Here is a 17,055-nt window from a genome sequence, read left to right on the forward strand (position 1 = left end):
CCCCCAAAATTCCAGCCTGGACCTGTCCTGGGTGAAGCCACCCAAACCCTTTCTCAACAGGTTCCAGAAAAATTCTGTCCCCAAAATGGGGTTGGAATTTGTGGAGGATTTGGGGTGGAATTTGTGGAGGAATTTGGGGCAGAATTTTTGGAGGAATTTTTTGAGGAATTTATGGAGGAGGGGCTGAAGGGTACAACAGGCTGGGAATGGAATATTTGGTTGGGTTTGGATTTGGGGGTGCAGGAGCTTTAAAGGTGGATTTGTGGAGCAGGGGGAGGTTCAGGCTGAGCATTTTTGGGGGGCACAGCTCAGTTTTGGGGTACACAACACGAGGCCTTTGGGGGGTCCCGGATTTGGGGGAACCGGGAGGGGATTCCAAGAGCCCGGGTGAGGAGGAGACCATGGAATAATTGATAATAAAATCAAATAAAAGTGCCGCTGTTTCACCGAGCGCCTCCGGCTCCGTTTTTGGGGGGCGCGGGGGGAGCGGACCCTCATGAGGGGGTGGCTCCCATAATCCTCCGCGCGCGGGCGAGCTCCCGCCATGCTTCGCGAGAGGTTTTGGCGGGCCGCTCTCCCACCCGCCCTCAACTCCTGTGCCACCAATCAGCGCGCAGCTTCGCTGAGTGACAGAGCAAGCAGCCAATCAGCTGCGCCCGGCCAAAGTCTGCTGCGCACGTCACTCATGCCCGGCACGGGGTTTCCCGCCGTCCCCGTCCGGGGGCGCGGGGCGGGGCGTGGTGCTGCCAATGGTGGCGGAGCGTCGGCGGTGGGTCCCGCCCTCCGCCACTCCACCCAATCACTGCTCGCCGTTCTGGCCTCCCCCTCCCCCGCACTCCGCCTGAGTGACAGCCACACCGACCAATCCCCGCCGCCAGCGCCTCAGCGTCCACCTCCGCCCCCCCGTCCAGCTCCTGGCCAATCCCCGCGGCCTTAGCTTTGACGGACAGCTCCTTCAACCTATCGCAGTGTGATCTTCTGTTGATTGACACGCGTCGCGGCCAATCAGCGCGGCGCGCGCGGCGCGGCGGCGTGGAAGGTTCGCGAAGGCCGCGCGGGGGCCGTTCTATGGCGACCGGGGCGAGCGCGGCCCAGCCCGGCCCCGCTCCCGTCCCCGCCGCCCCCCGCGCCCCCATGGCCGCCGCCGCTTTCCCTTTCGCGGCTCTGCCGCCTCCTCCGCCTCCTCCTCCGCCGCCTCCGCCACCTCCGCAGCCGCAACCACCGGCGCAGCCTCCGCCGCCGCCGCCTCCACCTTCGCAGGCCCCGGGCGGCCCCGCGGCCCCGCAGCCTCCGGGCGGCCCCGCGGCCCCTCAGCCGCCGCCCGCCGCTCCCTACGGGCAGTTCCGCTTCCCGTCGCCGCCGCCCGGCCATGACCCGCCCGCGGCCCCCGCGGGGGCTCCGCCGGCCGCCCCCGCCGCCCCCCCCCAGCCCGCGGGGGCTCCGCAGCAGCCGCGGCCCGAGGAGGGCGCGGGGGGCGCGGGCACCGGGCCGGGAGATGCGGGGGGACGGGCGGGAGCCGCGCACAAGCCCCGGAGGGCAGGTACGGCCCGGGCCAGGGGGATACCGGGGGGGTGGGGGTGGTTGTGGGACCCCCGGGGAGGGTCTGGGCGGCGTCCCCGGGCTGTAACCCCCCAACTCTGGGGGTGCTCAGGACTTAAATCTTCCCGACTTGTGTGTCCACGGGTTGTGACCCCAGATTCGAGAGTCCTCGGGTTATAATCCCTGGATTTGGGGGTCCCTGGGCTCTGATCCTCACCGGTTTGGGGGTCCCCAGGCTCTAAGCGCCCCATTTTGGGCTCTGATTCCCAATATTTGGGGGTATCCGGGGGTCCCGGGCCTCTGATCCCCGAATTTGGGGGTTTCCGGGGTTTGTAATCCCCCAATTTGGGGGTCCTTGGGCTCTGATCCCTCCAATTTGAGGACCACTGGGATCAGATCCCCCCATTTTGAGGGTCCCCGCCTTCAGATCCCCCCGAGTCGGGGGTCCCTGGGCTCTGATCCCAATCGGTTTGGGGTTCCCCGGGCTCTGATCCCCCCGATTTGGAGGTTTCCGGGGGTTGTAACCCCCCAATTTGGGGGTCCCCGCTCCTGGTTCCCCCCAATTTGGGGGTCCCACCGCCTCCACCCCGGCTTGGACACGTGTCAGAACACGCAAACCCAAAGTGGAACCCTCAGAGCGGGACCCCCCAAACCCCTCCCAGAGAGACAAAACCTCCCCTTTTAACACCCCCAGACCCCCCAAAAACACCCCCAGACCCCCCAAAACCCCTCCCCGGTCCCCGAGGGGGGCTCAGCGCTGGCGGCTTTGACCGAACCGCGGCGTTTCCCCGCAGATTTCCCGCGGAAGCGGAAGCGCAGCCGCTGGAACCAGGACTCGCTGGAGCAGAAGACGGTGATCCCGGGGATGCCCACGGTGATCCCGCCCGGGCTGACGCGCGAGCAGGAGCGCGCCTACATCGGTAACCGTTCGGGGGAAACGGGGGTTTGGGGTCACTGAGATCGGGCTGTGGGCTCAGGAATTTGGGTTCAGGCTCAGAGCTCAGGCTTTGGCCTCAGAACTTGGGGTTTGGGGTCACATCTCAGGGTTTAGGGTCAGAATTTGGGGTGTGGGGTCAGAGCTCAGGGTTTGGGGTCAGAGCTCAGGGTTTGGGGTCAGAGCTTGGGGTTTGGGGTCAGAGCTTGGGGTTTGGGGTCAGAGCTTTGATTTTAGGGTCAGAGCTCAGGGTTTGGGCTCAGAACTTGGGGTTTGGGGTCACATCTCAGGGTTTAGGGTCAGAATTTGGGGTGTGGCCTCAGAGCTCAGGGTTTGGGCTCAGAGCTCAGGGTTTAGGGTCAGAATTTGGGGTGTGGGCTCAGGGCTTTGGGTTTGGGCTCAGAGCTTGGGGTTTAGGCTCAGAGCTTTGATTTTAGAGTCAGAGTATGGAGTTCAGGGTCAGAGCTCAGGCTTTGGGCTCAGAGCTCTGGCTGTAGGGTCCAAGCTTTGGGTTTAGGGTCAGAATTTGGGGTTTGGGCTCAGAGCTTGGGTTTTAGGGTCAGAGCTCAGGATTTGGGCACAGAGCTCAGGCTGTGGGGTCAGAGCTTAGTGTTTGTGGTCAGGGCTTGGGTTTAGGGTCAGAACTTGGGTTTTAGGGTCAGGGCTTGGGATTTGGGCTCAGAGCTCAGGGTTTGGGGTCAGAATTTGGGGTTTGGGGTCAGAGCTTGGGGTTTAGGGTCAGAGCTTTGATTTTAGAGTCAGAGTATGGGGTTCAGGGTCAGAGCTCAGGGTTTGGGCTCAGAGCTCTGACTGTAGGGTCCAAGCTTTGGGTTTAGGGTCAGAATTTGGGGTTTGGGGTCAGAACTTGAGATTTAGGGTCAGAACTTGGGTTTTAGGCTCAGAGCTCAGGCTTTGGGCTCAGAGCTCAGGGTTTAGGGTCAGAATTTGGGGTTTGAGGCCAGAGCTTGGGGTTTGGGGTCAGAACTTGGGTTTTAGGCTCAGAGCTCAGGGTTTAGGGTCAGTATTTGGGGTTTGAGGCCAGAGCTTGGGGTTTGGGCTCAGAGCTCTGGGTGTAGGGTCCGAGCTTTGGGTTTAGGGTCAGAATTTGGGGTTTGGGGTCAGAACTTGAGATTTAGGGTCAGAACTTGGGTTTTAGGCTCAGAGCTCAGGGTTTAGGGTCAGAATTTGGGGTTTGAGGTCAGAGCTTGGGGTTTGGGGTCAGAACTTGGGTTTTAGGCTCAGAGCTAAGGTTTTAGGGTCAGAGCTCGGAATTTGGGGTCAGGGCTTGGGGTTTAGGGTCAGAAATGAGAGTTTGGGCTCAGATCTCAGGGTTTCGGGTCAGAAATGAGAGTTTGGGCTCAGATCTCAGGGTTTCGGGTCAGAACTCAGGGTTTGGGCTCAGATTTCTTTGCCCACCCCACAAGGCTGAGGTGCAAGCAGGAGCACACGCACATTGGTAAAATTTGGGGGAAAAATGGGATTTTAGGGTCAGAACCCACAGATTTCTGAGTTTAAACTCCCCTGAAATTGGGGTTAGAACCCCCTGAGATTCCAGGGCTAAACCTCCAGGATTTGGGATCACATCAGGAACAACCCCAAATTTTGGGTTAAATCTGGGGAATTTGGGGTCAGAACCCCCCTGGGATTCAGGATCAAACCCCCTGGGACGTGGGGGAAATTAATTAACCCAAAACTTGAAATTTTGGGCAATAATTTATGCAGATTTAGGTGAAAATGTGTCATTAATGCAACAATCTCTTGGTTAACCACGTTCATTTTTTAACAATAATTTATTTTTAGCTGTTGTTGTGTGTTTTAAGGTAACAGTTTTCTTCTGATAACCTTTATTTTTAGTAAAATCAGGTGTTTTAGGTAATAATGACTGTGTTTAATTACATCCCCTGTTCTAGGTAATAACAGTTGCTTTTTTTAGTAGTAGTCATGTGTTTTGGGTAATAATGTGCTTATTTTAGGCAATGTGAATTTTTTAAGGAATAATCTCTCATTTTAGGTAAAATTGTGGTTGTTTTAGATAAAACTGTGATTGTTTTAGGTAATAACTTTTACCTTCTCTAGTAATAATCTCACATTTTAGGTAACAGTGTGATATTTTAGGAAATAATGTCTTTTTTTTGACCGATAATCTTCTATTTTAGGTAATAATGTCTGGTTTATGATAACAATCTCTAGATTTTCCATAAGAATGCAGGAGGTTTGGTAATAATGTGCTTTTTTTGGGTAAAACTGTGAATTTTTTGATAACAATGTGATTATTTTTCTTTTGTGATAACCTGCTTTTTTTGGTAATAACCCGTTTTTTGGGGGGGAACAAATGTGTTTTTTGGGTTAATAACCTGCTGTTATCATTAAGAAGGTGTATTTTTCTGCTATAATAATGTCAATTTTAGCTAACAACACCTGCTTTTTCTCACCCTAACCATTTGGTTTTAGGGCATTAATGCCTGGTTTTGGTGCCATGGAGCCGGTGTAGGTAGAGAAAAAAAAAAAAAAAAATTAAATATAAACCCAGCCAAGCTGGGTTGGAACAGGATAATTTTGGGGTAGGAATGGTTTTTATTTTTTAATTTTTTTTAATTTTTTTTTTATTTTGGGGGGTGTAAAATGTGGGTGTTTTGTAACTGTGTCTCTCTCACCTCTCCGGGACCGGGTTCCTTCCAGTGCAACTGCAGATCGAAGACCTGACCCGCAAACTGCGCACGGGAGACCTGGGCATCCCCCCTAACCCCGAGGACAGGTCGGGACCTCCCCCCCCTGCCCCCCCCAAAACCTGGGCACCCCCCCCGGGGCCCCCCCCAAAACCTGGGGAGACCCCCCCTGGCTGTGCCCCCCCCCCCTCCCCAATATCCAGGACAGCTCGGGACCCCCCCCCTTTCCCTCCCCTGATTTTCCTCACCTGGATTTGGGGGTGCTGCTCTGGATCCAGGCCCCCCCCCAGTTTGGGGTGTTCCACTCCTCAGTTTGGGGGTGCTGCTCTGGATCCAGGCCCCACCCACCCCAGTTTGGGGTGTTCCATTCCTCAGTTTGGGGGTGCTGCTCTGGATCCAGGCCCCTCCCCAGTTTGGGGTGTTCCATTCCTCAGTTTGGGGGTGCTGCTCTGGAACCCCCCCCCCCATCCCCCTCTCCAATTTGGGGTGTTCCCCCTGAGCCCAGCCTGGGGCTGGTTAATGAGCTGCAGTGGGGGCTTAATGAGCTCTGGGGGCTTAATGAGCACCCCCAGCCCCACTGCACCCCCTTTTCCCTCTCCTTTCTCCCCCTTTTCACCCCAGTTTTTCTCTGAGGAGGGGGCAGAGCTGCTGTTGCCCCTTCAAAGAGCCAAATTCCCCCCTGCACTCCCTCTCTTCACCTTTTCCTCCTGTTTTGGCCCCGTTTTTCTGTGGCAGGGCAGGACGGGGGGTCCCTCACCCCTCAGGGACCCCCTGCTCTTGTGGGGGGGGTCCCCAACTCTGGGTGGGGTGGGGGGGTCCCTGTGTCCTCAGGGATCCCTCACCTTTTGGGGGTCCCTCACCTTTCGGGGGTCCCTCACCCTGCGGTGACCGGGGGGGGAAGGGGACACCTCTGCCCCCCCCCCCAGGTTTTGGGGAGGGGTCTCACACCCCCACCCCCCCACCCCAGCACACCCACAGCCCCAGGTTTTGGGGGTCTCCCAGGTTTGGGGGGGCGCAGGCCCCCCGCGCTAACCCAGCCTTGCTCCTGCAGCGCCCCCGGGCCGAGGCCGCTCCCCCGCTGCGGCGTCGTTAGCGCTGGTTCTGGGGGGGGATTAATTAATGAATTAACGATTAATCACGAGCGGGGACAGTGACGTCGCAGTTCCACCGAGGACCCGGCTGCTGCCAACCCCGAAAAGTCGCTTTTTCCCCCCAAACCGGGGGCAGGTTCGACTGTCGCCCGCGCCGGCTGTTTTTGGAGGATCCGCCTTAATCTCTTCCCTTCTTGCAGCCGCTGCCAAAATTTCGCTATTTTGGGGTTGGGGGAAGGGGAGCCAAGATTTAACCAAACCCGAGCGATTCTGACTCTTTTTTTTTTTTTATTATTATTATTATTTTTTTTTATTTTTCCTTCCTCGCTGATAATTCTGATTTTTAATCATAATCTGATTTTCTCACCCCGACACGGCTCAGCTCAAGCGACCTTGACTCTTCCCTCCGGGGCTGCCAAAGCCACGCGGCCCCCCCAGACCTTTTCCTCCTCTAGAAACCGGGAAATTGGGCAAAAAAAATAAAAATACAATTGGGAGAACTGGGCACAACCTGGGACAAAAGGAGCAGGAACGGGGCAAAGCCAGGGAGAAACAACAAAACCGGGCCCAAAGGGGCCAAACCCTGACCCAGCAAAGGCGGAACGGGCAGAGAGAGGGGCTGGTTTGGGGAGGGGGAGGGCTGTGCTCTGCTGGCCTTAATTGGGTGTTAATTAACGCTCTACATCCCTAATTATCCCCTCCTGGGGGTGGGTGGGGGCAGTGGCACAGGGTGGCCATGGTGGGGGGGGGAGGGTGGTTTGTGGTGGTTTGGGGACCCCTCCCCACCCTTCCACATCCCCCTCCCCATCATCGCCAACAGCGAGGGGAGGGAAGAGCCCCCCCCACGCCCGGGGGTTGGGGAGGGGGTTCTGGGGGTACAGCCCCCCCCCACACACCATGAGGGGTCTGGGGGCTTCGCAGTGACCCCCCCACCCCCCGGAGCAGGTCCCCCTCCCCGGAGCCCATCTACAACAGCGAGGGGAAGCGCCTGAACACGCGCGAGTTCCGCACGCGCAAGAAGCTGGAGGAGGAGAGGCACAACCTCATCACCGAGATGGTGGCCCTGAACCCCGACTTCAAACCCCCAGCTGACTACAAGTGAGGAGAGACCCCTCCCCACCCTGATTTGGGGCTGGTTCTGCCCAATTTGGGGTTCCCCCAAAGGTTTGAACCTCGATTTTTATTTTTTTTTTTGTCGTTCCCCAGGCCGCCGGCGACGCGGGTGAGCGACAAGGTGATGATCCCGCAGGATGAGTACCCCGAGATCAACTTTGTGGGGCTCCTCATCGGGCCCAGGTGGGCACCCCGAGATCCTGGGGGGGCTCGGAGGGCTCTGGGGCTGGGGGCTTCACCCCAGGAATGTGGGGAGTTGATGGAAACACCGAGGTGCTGCTGGGTTCTCATCCCAACATCTGCAGGGTCCCAGTATGGGTGACCCCACAATCCCCCACTAATGAACGCAGGGTTATTTAATGTTTAATAATGTTTAATGTTTAACATTAATGTTTAATGACACAACCATGCCTGAGCTCACGATGATCCAGTTCTCCACTCCTCACAATATGGGTGCCCTGATGGATTTGTGAGGTTCATCCCCCCAAAATCCCCAAGCAGAACATAAAGAGGGAACAAACCCAGGGCGAGGGTAAAGGACAGGTGAGCTCTGTGAGTGTCCCCCTGTGTGAGCTGCCTGTCCTGGTGCCCCATTCCCAGGGGGAACACCCTGAAGAACATCGAGAAGGAGTGCAATGCCAAGATCATGATCAGGGGCAAGGGCTCTGTCAAGGAGGGCAAGGTTGGCCGCAAGGACGGGCAGATGCTGCCGGGCGAGGACGAGCCCCTGCACGCCCTCGTCACCGCCAACACCATGGAGAACGTCAAGAAAGCCGTGGAGCAGGTTTGGGGGTGTCCCTAATGGGTTTGGGGGGTGTTTAGGGGTGCAGCCCCCCAATGTGACACCCACTGTGCCCCCCAGATCAGGAACATCCTGAAGCAGGGCATCGAGACCCCCGAGGACCAGAACGACCTGCGCAAGATGCAGCTGCGGGAGCTGGCGCGGCTCAACGGGACCCTGCGGGAGGATGACAATCGGTCAGAGGGGTCCCACCAAAAACCCTAATGAATAATCCCCCCCCCAAATCCCCTGAATAACCCTGATCCCCCTCCCTCCCCAGCATCCTGAGGCCGTGGCAGAGCACCGAGACTCGCAGCATCACCAACACCACGGTGTGCACCAAGTGCGGCGGCGCCGGGCACATCGCCTCCGACTGCAAGTTTGCCAGGTGAACCCCAAAATAAACCCTCACATCCTGGTGGGAGTCACTAAATGTCCCCCAAAACCCCACCAGATCCTCCTGAGATCCTCCCAAACCTGTTGAGATTCCTTCTGAGCTTTGTATAAATCCTTAAATCTCTGAGAGCTCAATATTTCCAAACCGTGAGATTCCTTAAATCAGCCTCGAGATCTTCCCAAACTTCTTGAGATCTGCTTGAGATTCCACCTGAACTCTGTACAAATATCTCTGAGAGCTCAACTGTTCTCAAACCTTGAGATTCCCTAAATCAGCCCCAAGATCTCCCCAAATCCTTCAGAATCTCCTCTAAACCTCTGGGATTCCACCAAGTCCTTAAAAACCCTTTTGGGATAAAACCAGTCTACCTGATATTTCCCCAAAACCACACCAAACACCCTTAAATCTTCTCCAGCCCCTCTGAAATCCCCCAGAGCTTTTCCTTGGGACCAGAGTTGGGCTGGGGGGGGGGGATTTGGGGGTGCAGCCCCCCCCCCAAGCTCACCATGCCCCCCCCAATCCCTGCCAGGCCTGGGGACCCCCAGTCTGCCCAGGACAAGGCTCGGATGGACAAGGAGTACCTGTCCCTGATGGCCGAGCTGGGCGAGGCCCCGGTGTCCGTGAGCTCCAACGCCGCCCACAACAACAGCCCCTTGTCCAGCAGCCACCGTGCAGCCAGCCAGGCTGGGGGCCAGCCCCCCCCGGTGAGTGACCCCCCAAAAACAGCCCTGTGAGCCCCCAGAGCCCCCTAACCTATCCCTGAACTTGTGTCCCAAAAGCAGCCCCATACCTGGTGTGGGAACAGTGAGTGACCCCCCAAAAACCCCCTCTGGGAACCCCCAGAATTCACACACCTACCCCTCAGTTCCTGTCCCAAAACCAGCACCTATTCAGGTGTGGGAAGATTGACCCCCCAAAAACACCCCTGTGAACCCCCAGAGCCCCCTAACCCTGCCCTTGAACTGCTGTCCCAAAACCAGCCCCATACCTGGTGTGGGAACAGTGAGTGACCCCCCAAAACCCCTCTGGGAGCCCCCACACCTGTCCCTGAACTGCCCCAAAAGCAGCACCTGGGCAGGTGTGGGAACAGTGAGTGACCCCCCAAAAACACCCCTGTGAGCCCCCAGAGCCCCCTAACCCTGCCCTTGAACTGCTGCCCCAAAACCAGCCCCATACCTGGTGTGGGAACTGAGTGACCCCCCAAAAACAGCCCTGTGAACCCCCAGAATCCCCTAACCTATCCCTGAACTGGTGTCCCAAAAGCAGCACCTGGGCAGGTGTGGGAACAGTGAGTGACCCCCCCAAAACCACTCTGTGAGCCCCCACACCTGTCCCTGAACTTCCCCAAAAGCAGCACCTGGGCAGGTGGGGTAACAGTGAGTGACCCCCCAAAAACCACTCTGGGAGCCCCCAGAGCCCCCTAACCCTGCCCTTGAACTGCTGTCCCAAAAGCAGCACCTGGGCAGGTGTGGGAAGATTGAGTGACCCCCAAAACCCCCTCTGGGAACCCCCAGAACCCCCTAACCTATCCCTGAACTGGTGTCCCAAAACCAGCCCCATACCTGGTGTGGGAACAGTGAGTGACCCCCCCAAAAACCACTCTGTGAACCCCCAGAATTCACACACCTACCCCTCAGTTCCTGTCCCAAAACCAGCACCTGTTCAGGTGTGGGAAGATTGAGTGACCCCCAAAAACCCCTCTGGGAGCCCCCAGAGCCCCCTAACCCTGCCCTTGAACTGCTGCCCCAAAACCAGCCCCATACCTGGTGGGGTAACAGTGAGTGACCCCCCAAAAACCCCTCTGGGAGCCCCCAGAGCCCCCTAACCTATCCCTGAACTGCTGTCCCAAAACCAGCCCCACATCTGGTGTGGGAACAGTGAGTGACCCCCCAAAAACCACTCTGTGAGCCCCCACACCTGTCCCTGAACTGCCCCAAAAGCAGCACCTGTTCAGGTGTGGGAACAGTGAGTGACCCCCCCAAAAACACCCCTGGGAGCCCCCAGAGCCCCCTAACCTATCCCTGAACTGCTGTCCCAAAAGCAGCACCTGGTCAGGTGGGGTAACAGTGAGTGACCCCCCAAAAACCACTCTGGGACCCCCCCAGAATTCTCACATCTATCCCTGACCCCCCCCCCCCCCAAACCAGCCTTTGTCCAGCACCTGGTCAGGTGTGGGACCAGCCCCCTCCCCAGTGAATGACCCCCCAAAACCCACTCTGGGAACCCCCAGAATTCACACACCTACCCCTGAAACCCCCCCCCCAAAACCAGCCCCATGTCAGGTAAGAGAAAAGTGAGTGACACCCCAAAAACACCTCTGGGAACCCCCAGAACCCACACAGCCACCCCTGAATTCCTGCCCCAAAGGCAGCCCCTGGTCAGGTGTAGGATCAATGAGTGACCCCCAAAAACCCCTCCGGGAACCCCCAGAATTCACACACCCACCCCTGAGTTCCCCCCAAAAGCAGCCCCTGGTCAGTGGGAGCAGCTCCTTCCCCAGTGAGTGACCCCTCCCCAAAAAACCCCTATAACCCCCCCAAAACCCTCCCTGACACCCCCAAACCCCCTCAGCGCCCCCCAAAAATCCCCATAACCCCCCCATTTTTGCCCCCCGACCCCCTTTTTTCCCCCCCAAACCCCCCATTTCCCCCTCCCTGACACCCCCAAACCCCTTTGACACCCCCAAACCCCCCCTGACACCCCCCAAAACCCCCTCAACGCCCCCCAAAATCCCCATAACCCCCCCATTTTTGCCCCCTGACCCCCTTTTTTCCCCCCTAAACCCCTCATTTCCCCCTCCCTGACACCCCCAAACCCCCCCGACCCCCTTTTTTCCCCCATTTCCCCCTCCCCGACACCCCATTTTTCCCCCTGACCCCCCTTTTTCCCCCCCAAACCCTCCATTTCCCCCTCTCTGACCCCCCATTTTCCCCCCTGACCCCCATTTTTGTGCCCCCCAGAGCCGCCCCCCCTGGATGAGCTCGGCCCCCTCGGAGAGCCGTCCCTACCACGGCCTGCACGGGGGGCCGGGGGGTCCCGGGGGTCCCCACAGCTTCCCGCACCCCATGGCTGGCATGGGCGGGGGGCACGGGGGGCACCCCCTGCAGCACACCCCCAACGGGCCCCCCCCGTGGATGCAGCCCCACCACCCCCCCATGGGCGGGGGGCCGCACCCCCCCGGGCACCCCGGGCCCCACCACATGGGTACGGACGATCCTGCACGGGGGCAAAACGGGGGGAAAATGGGGTGAAAAATGGGATTTTTTGGGGTGAAAATTTTTATTTTGTTTATGTTTTGGGGATTTTTTTGGGAGTGAAAAATGGGTTTTTTTGGGGTGAAAAAAGAGGTTTTTTGGGGTGGAAAAAGGGTTTTTTTTGGGGGGTTTTAGGGTGAAAAATAGGGGTTTTTGGGGTGAAAATTTTTATTGTTTTGGGGATTTTTTTGGGAGTGAAAAATGGGGTTTTTTGGGTGAAAAAAGGTTTTTTTGGGGGTGAAAAAAGGGGTTTTTTTGGGGGGGTTTTAGGGTGAAAAATAGGGTTTTTTGGGGTAAAAAAAGGGGTTTTTTGGGGGGTTTTAGGGTGAAAAATAGGGTTTTTTGGGGGTGAAAAAAGGGTTTTTTAGGGTGAAAAATAGGGTTTTTTGGGGGTGAAAAAAGGGTTTTTTTGGGGGTTTTAGGGTGAAAAATAGGGTTTTTTGGGGTGAAAAAAGGGGTTTTTTGGGGTGGAAAAGGGGGTTTTTTGGGGGGTTTAGGGTGAAAAATAGGGTTTTTTGGGGTGAAAAAAGGGGTTTTTTGGGGGGTTTTAGGGTGAAAAATAGGGTTTTTTGGGGTGGAAAAAGGGGTTTTTGGGGGGTTTTAGGGTGAAAAATAGGGTTTTTTGGGGTGAAAAAAGGGGTTTTTTAGGGGGGTTTTAGGGTGAAAAATGGGGTTTTTTGGGGGTGAAAAAAGGGTTTTTTTGGGGGGTTTTAGGGTGAAAAATGGGATTTTTTGGGGTGAAAATTTTTATTGGTTTGGGGATTTTTTTGGGAGTGAAAAATGGAGTTTTTTTGGGGTGGAAAAAAGGGTTTTTTGGGGGGTTTTAGGGCGAAAAATAGGGTTTTTTGGGGTGAAAAATGGGGTTTTTTGGGGTGAAAAAAGGGTTTTTTTGGGGGGTTTTAGGGTGAAAAATAGGGTTTTTTGGGGTGGAAAAAGGGGTTTTTTGGGGTTTTTTTTGCGGTGAGTAAAGGGGTTTTTGGGGTAAGAAATGGGGGTTTTGGGGGTGAAAAAAGGGATTTTGGGGTGGTGAAAAAAGGGATTTTTTTTTTTTTTTGGAATGAAAATGGGTTTTTTGGGGTGAAAAAAGAGGGGTTTTGGGGATGGAAAATGGGTTTTTGGGGTGAAAAAAAATGATATTTTGGGGGTGAAAAAAGGCGGTTCTTGGGGTTTTTTTTGGGGGGTGAAAAATTGGGGTTTTAGGGTGAAAAATGGCGGGTTTTGTGTAAAAAAGGGATTTTGAGGGTTTTTTTGTGGGGTGATAAAAAGGGGATTTAGGGTGAAAAATACGGGTTGTGGGGGTGAGGAAAAGGGGCTTTTTTGGGATGAAAAAAGAGGGTTTTGGGGGTGTGTTTTTGGGGCTGGGGCTGATTTTTTTGGGGGGCTGGGGGTGTGGTTTTGGGGCTGGGGGTGTATTTTGGGTTGGGGTGTGTTTTTGGGGCTGGGATTCTGTTTTTGGGGACTGGGGTTTTTTTGGGTCTGGGGGTGTATTTTGGGTTGGGTTGTGTTTTTGGGTCTGGGGGTGTTTTTGAGGTGTGTTTTTGGGTCTGGGGGTGTTTTTGGGGTGTGTTTTTGGGGCTGGGGGTGTTTTTGGGGTGTGTTTTTGGGTCTGGGGGTGTTTTTGGGTCTGGGGGTGTTTTTGGGTTGTGTTTTGGGTCTGGGGGTGTTTTTGAGGTGTGTTTTTGGGTCTGGGGGTGTTTTTGGGTTGTGTTTTTGGGTCTGGGGGTGTTTTTGGGGGGTGGGAGGGGGGTCCCCCCCATCCTTAAGGCCACGGTCTCTCATTCCCTCAAGATCAGTACCTGGGAAATGCGCCGGTGGGCTCTGGGGTCTATCGCCTGCACCAGGGAAAAGGTGAGACCCCTCCCCAAATAAAAACCCCCAAAACCCCTTCCCCGTAACCCCCTGACCCCCCAAATTCACCCTGACCCCCCAATTCTCTGCTCCCATAGTATGAGAGTGCTGTCATTGGGGGTCTTGGGACACCAAATCCTTCTGACCCCACCCCCCAATTTCCCCCTCCTCAATACAATCCAAGTACCCCTGGTACCCCCTGACCCCCCAGTTTCCCCCTCCCCAATATGATATCTCTATCAATGGCTGTCCTGGCACCCCAAATTCTCCCTGAACCCCACCCCCAGTTTCCCCCTCCCCAGTATCTCTGGCTGTCCTGGCACCCCAATCTCCCCCTCCCCAATACAATCCCAATACCCCTGACCCCCCCAATTTCCCCCTCCCCATTATGATATCTCTATCAATGGCTCTCCTGACACCCCAAACCCCCCAATTTCCCCCTCCCCAATACCCCTGGCTCTCCTGACACCCCAATTTCCCCCTCCCCAATAAGATATCTCTGTCCTGGCACCCCAAATCCCCCCAAAACCCCCAGTTTCCCCCTCCCCAATACCCCTGGCTCTCCTGGCACCCCAATTTCCCCCTCCCCAATATGAGATCTCTATCAATGGCTCTCCTGGCACCCCAAATTCCCCTTGACCCCCCCAATTTCCCCCTCCCCAATAAGATGTCTCTGTTATTGTCTCTCCTGACACCCCAAATTCCCCCCAAACCCCCCAATTTCCCCCTCCCCAATATGATATCTCTGTCAGTGGCTCTCCTGGCACCCCAAATTCCCCCCAAACCCCCCAATTTCCCCCTCCCCAATACCCCTGGCTCTCCTGGCCCCCCCCAATTTCCCCTTCCCCAATAAGATGTCTCTATCAATGGCTCTCCTGGCACCCCAAATCCCCCCTAACCTCCCCCCAATTTCCCCCTCCCCAATACCCCCGGCTCTCCTGGCCCCCCCCAATTTCCCCTTCCCCAATGAGATATCTCCCCCCTGACCCCCCGATTTGACGCCCCCTCCCCAGGTATGATGCCGCCGCCGCTGGGTATGCTGCCCCCGCCGCCCCCCCCGCCCGGTGGGCAGCCGCCCCCCCCCCTCCGGGCCCCTCCCCCCCTGGCAGCAGCAGCCGCCGCCGCCCCCCAGCAGCAGCAGCACCCCCTTGCCCTGGCAGCAAAGTGAGTCTGGGGGCGCCCCGGGGGGGTTCGGGGTCATTGCCTGGGGGTTTGGGGTCATTGCCTGGGGGTTTGGGGTCATTGCCTGGGGGTTTGGGGTCATTTCCTGGGATTTTGGGGTCATTGCCTGGGTTTTTGGGGTCATTGCCTGGGATTTTGGGGTCATTTCCTGGATTTTTGGGGTAATTTCCTGGGATTTTGGGGTCATTTCCTGGGGGTTTGGGGTCATTTCCTGGGGGTTTGGGGTCATTTCCTGGGATTTTGGGGTCATTTCCTGGGATTTTGGGGTCATTTCCTGGGTTTTTTGGGGTCATTTCCCATTACCCTAAGAGGGGGGGGTGTGGTCCCCTACAAATCAGAGTTTTGCCTTTAATTAACACCCCACTAATTAACCCAAATCCCAAATGAGCTCCTCTGCGATGGGGGTGTCTTGTTCCTTTTTGGGGGCGGGATTCCCTGTCCACTTTCCCCTGTCCCCAATTACCCCTCTACCCTTAATTAACCCCCACCTTTAATCACCTCAGCCTCCTTTACCATGACTTCCCCCCTCCTCCAATTATCCCCCAGCACTAATTAACCCTTCCTTTTCCCCTCCAATTACCCCCCAGCGCTAATTAACCCTTTGTTTTCCCCTCCAATTTCCCCCCCAGCGCTAATTAACCCTTTCTTTCCCCAACTGCAGATACGACGACCACCACGAGCGCTGGCAGCGCCTCCCTCCCTCCCTGGCAGCAGCAGGCGGGGGGGGGTGCGGCGGGGGGGGGGGGCGGCTTCTTCGGGGGCCCCCCCGCTCCCCGGCAGCCCCTCCATGGTGCCTTTGCCCCCCGGGGTTCAGCCCCCGCTGCCCCCCGGGGCGCCCCCGCCCCCCCCGCCGCCCCCTGGCTCCGGGGGGCTGATGTACGCGCCCCCCCCCGCCCCCGCCGCCCCCCCCCCATGGACCCTTCTAACTTCGTCACCATGATGGGCATGGGGGTGCCCGCCCTGCCCCCCTTCGGCATGCCCCCCGCGCCCCCCCCGCCGCCCCCCCAGAACTGAGCCAGCCTCGGGGACACTGCCGACCGCGCGGGGACCCCCCCCCTCGAAAGATAACATGGTGGGGATCCCCCCCCCCTCAAAAAACACCATGAGGGGATCCCCTCCTCAAGGACTGATTCATTGTGGGGACCCCCCCCCTTCAAAAACACCGTGGGATCTCCCCCAGGACTGATACATTGTGGGGACCCCCCCCTTTCAAAAAAACATTGTGGGGACCCCCCCTCAAAAACACCGTGGGATCTCCCCCAGGACTGATTCATTGTGGGGACCCCTCCTCAAAACATCAGGGGATTCCCCCCTCTTTAGGACTGATCCATTGTGAGGACCTCCCTCCCCTCAGAAACACCATGGGATCCCCCCCCAGGACTGATCCATTGTGGGGATCCCCCCCAGGACTGATCCATTGCGGGGATCTCCCCCAGGACTAAACCATTGTGGGGACCCCCCCTCAAAAAAAAACCATCAGAGGATCCCCCCCCTCGAGGACTGATCCATCATAAGGAGCTCCCCCTCCCCAGAAATCGATGAGGAGCCCCCCCTAAAACACCACAGGGAGCCCCCCCAGAACTGAGGGATTGTGGGGAGCCCCCCCCTGCCTGACCGCTCGTCCAATGGGCTGTTCCATCAGCGGGAGTCCCTCCCCCCCCCCATGAACTGATGGATTTTGGGGTACCCTCCCCTCCCACATCTATGGGACCCCCCGGGACCACCTTGTGAACTGGTTTACCCCCCTCCCCCCCCCAAAAAACACCCCAAAATCAGGGGCGGCCCTGAATTGAGGAGGGGGTGGGGGGCAGGAATTGAGGGGGGAGGGTCTGTAAGGGGGTGGGGGGTGACAACGACACAAACCTGAACCCCCCCTCCCCAAAAAATCTCGGGGTCCCCCTCTCCTGTGTTTCTCCCTCTTCGTTCTGGGCCCCCCTCCCAACCCCCCCCAAAAAACAAATCTCCCCTTGTAGAGCCCCCCCCCATTTTCCCCGCGCTTTTTTTGTGTATGAATAAAGGAGCGGGACCCCCGTTGGGCCCCCCCCTCATTTTGTGTGTCCCGTTTTCCCACCCCCCCCACCCCCAATCCGCGTCACCGGGCTCGGGTTTCGCTCCCCCCCCCCCGTGAAACCGGAGCCGCCGTCGCGGGGGTCGCGCCCCCCCCCACCCCCTGCGGCCGTCACTCAGCGCCGAGGTCACCGCGAATGTCGCGACCTTCATGGGGGGGGATCGGGTTACCGCGGGGGGGGG

At 57.3% G+C, this 17,055-nt stretch overlaps 1 protein-coding gene across 1 annotated transcript; it reads left to right on the forward strand.

Moving 5' to 3' along the window:
* The first annotated feature begins 1,026 nt into the window (after positions 1-1,026).
* SF1 (splicing factor 1) lies at positions 1,027-16,152 on the forward strand. The gene is given in 16 exon segments (XM_074533967.1): positions 1,027-1,540; positions 2,334-2,459; positions 5,153-5,228; positions 7,176-7,328; positions 7,437-7,526; positions 7,944-8,127; positions 8,206-8,321; positions 8,405-8,512; positions 9,051-9,225; positions 11,482-11,725; positions 13,564-13,623; positions 14,637-14,697; positions 14,699-14,787; positions 15,467-15,525; positions 15,527-15,703; positions 15,706-16,152. Coding segments are annotated over 16 exon segments (2,304 nt in total). The 5' UTR covers positions 1,027-1,068; the 3' UTR covers positions 15,820-16,152.
* The last annotated feature ends 903 nt before the right edge of the window (positions 16,153-17,055 follow it).

The sequence above is a fragment of the Zonotrichia albicollis genome, unplaced genomic scaffold (assembly GCF_047830755.1).
Source record: "Zonotrichia albicollis isolate bZonAlb1 unplaced genomic scaffold, bZonAlb1.hap1 Scaffold_197, whole genome shotgun sequence".
NCBI lineage: Eukaryota > Metazoa > Chordata > Aves > Passeriformes > Passerellidae > Zonotrichia > Zonotrichia albicollis.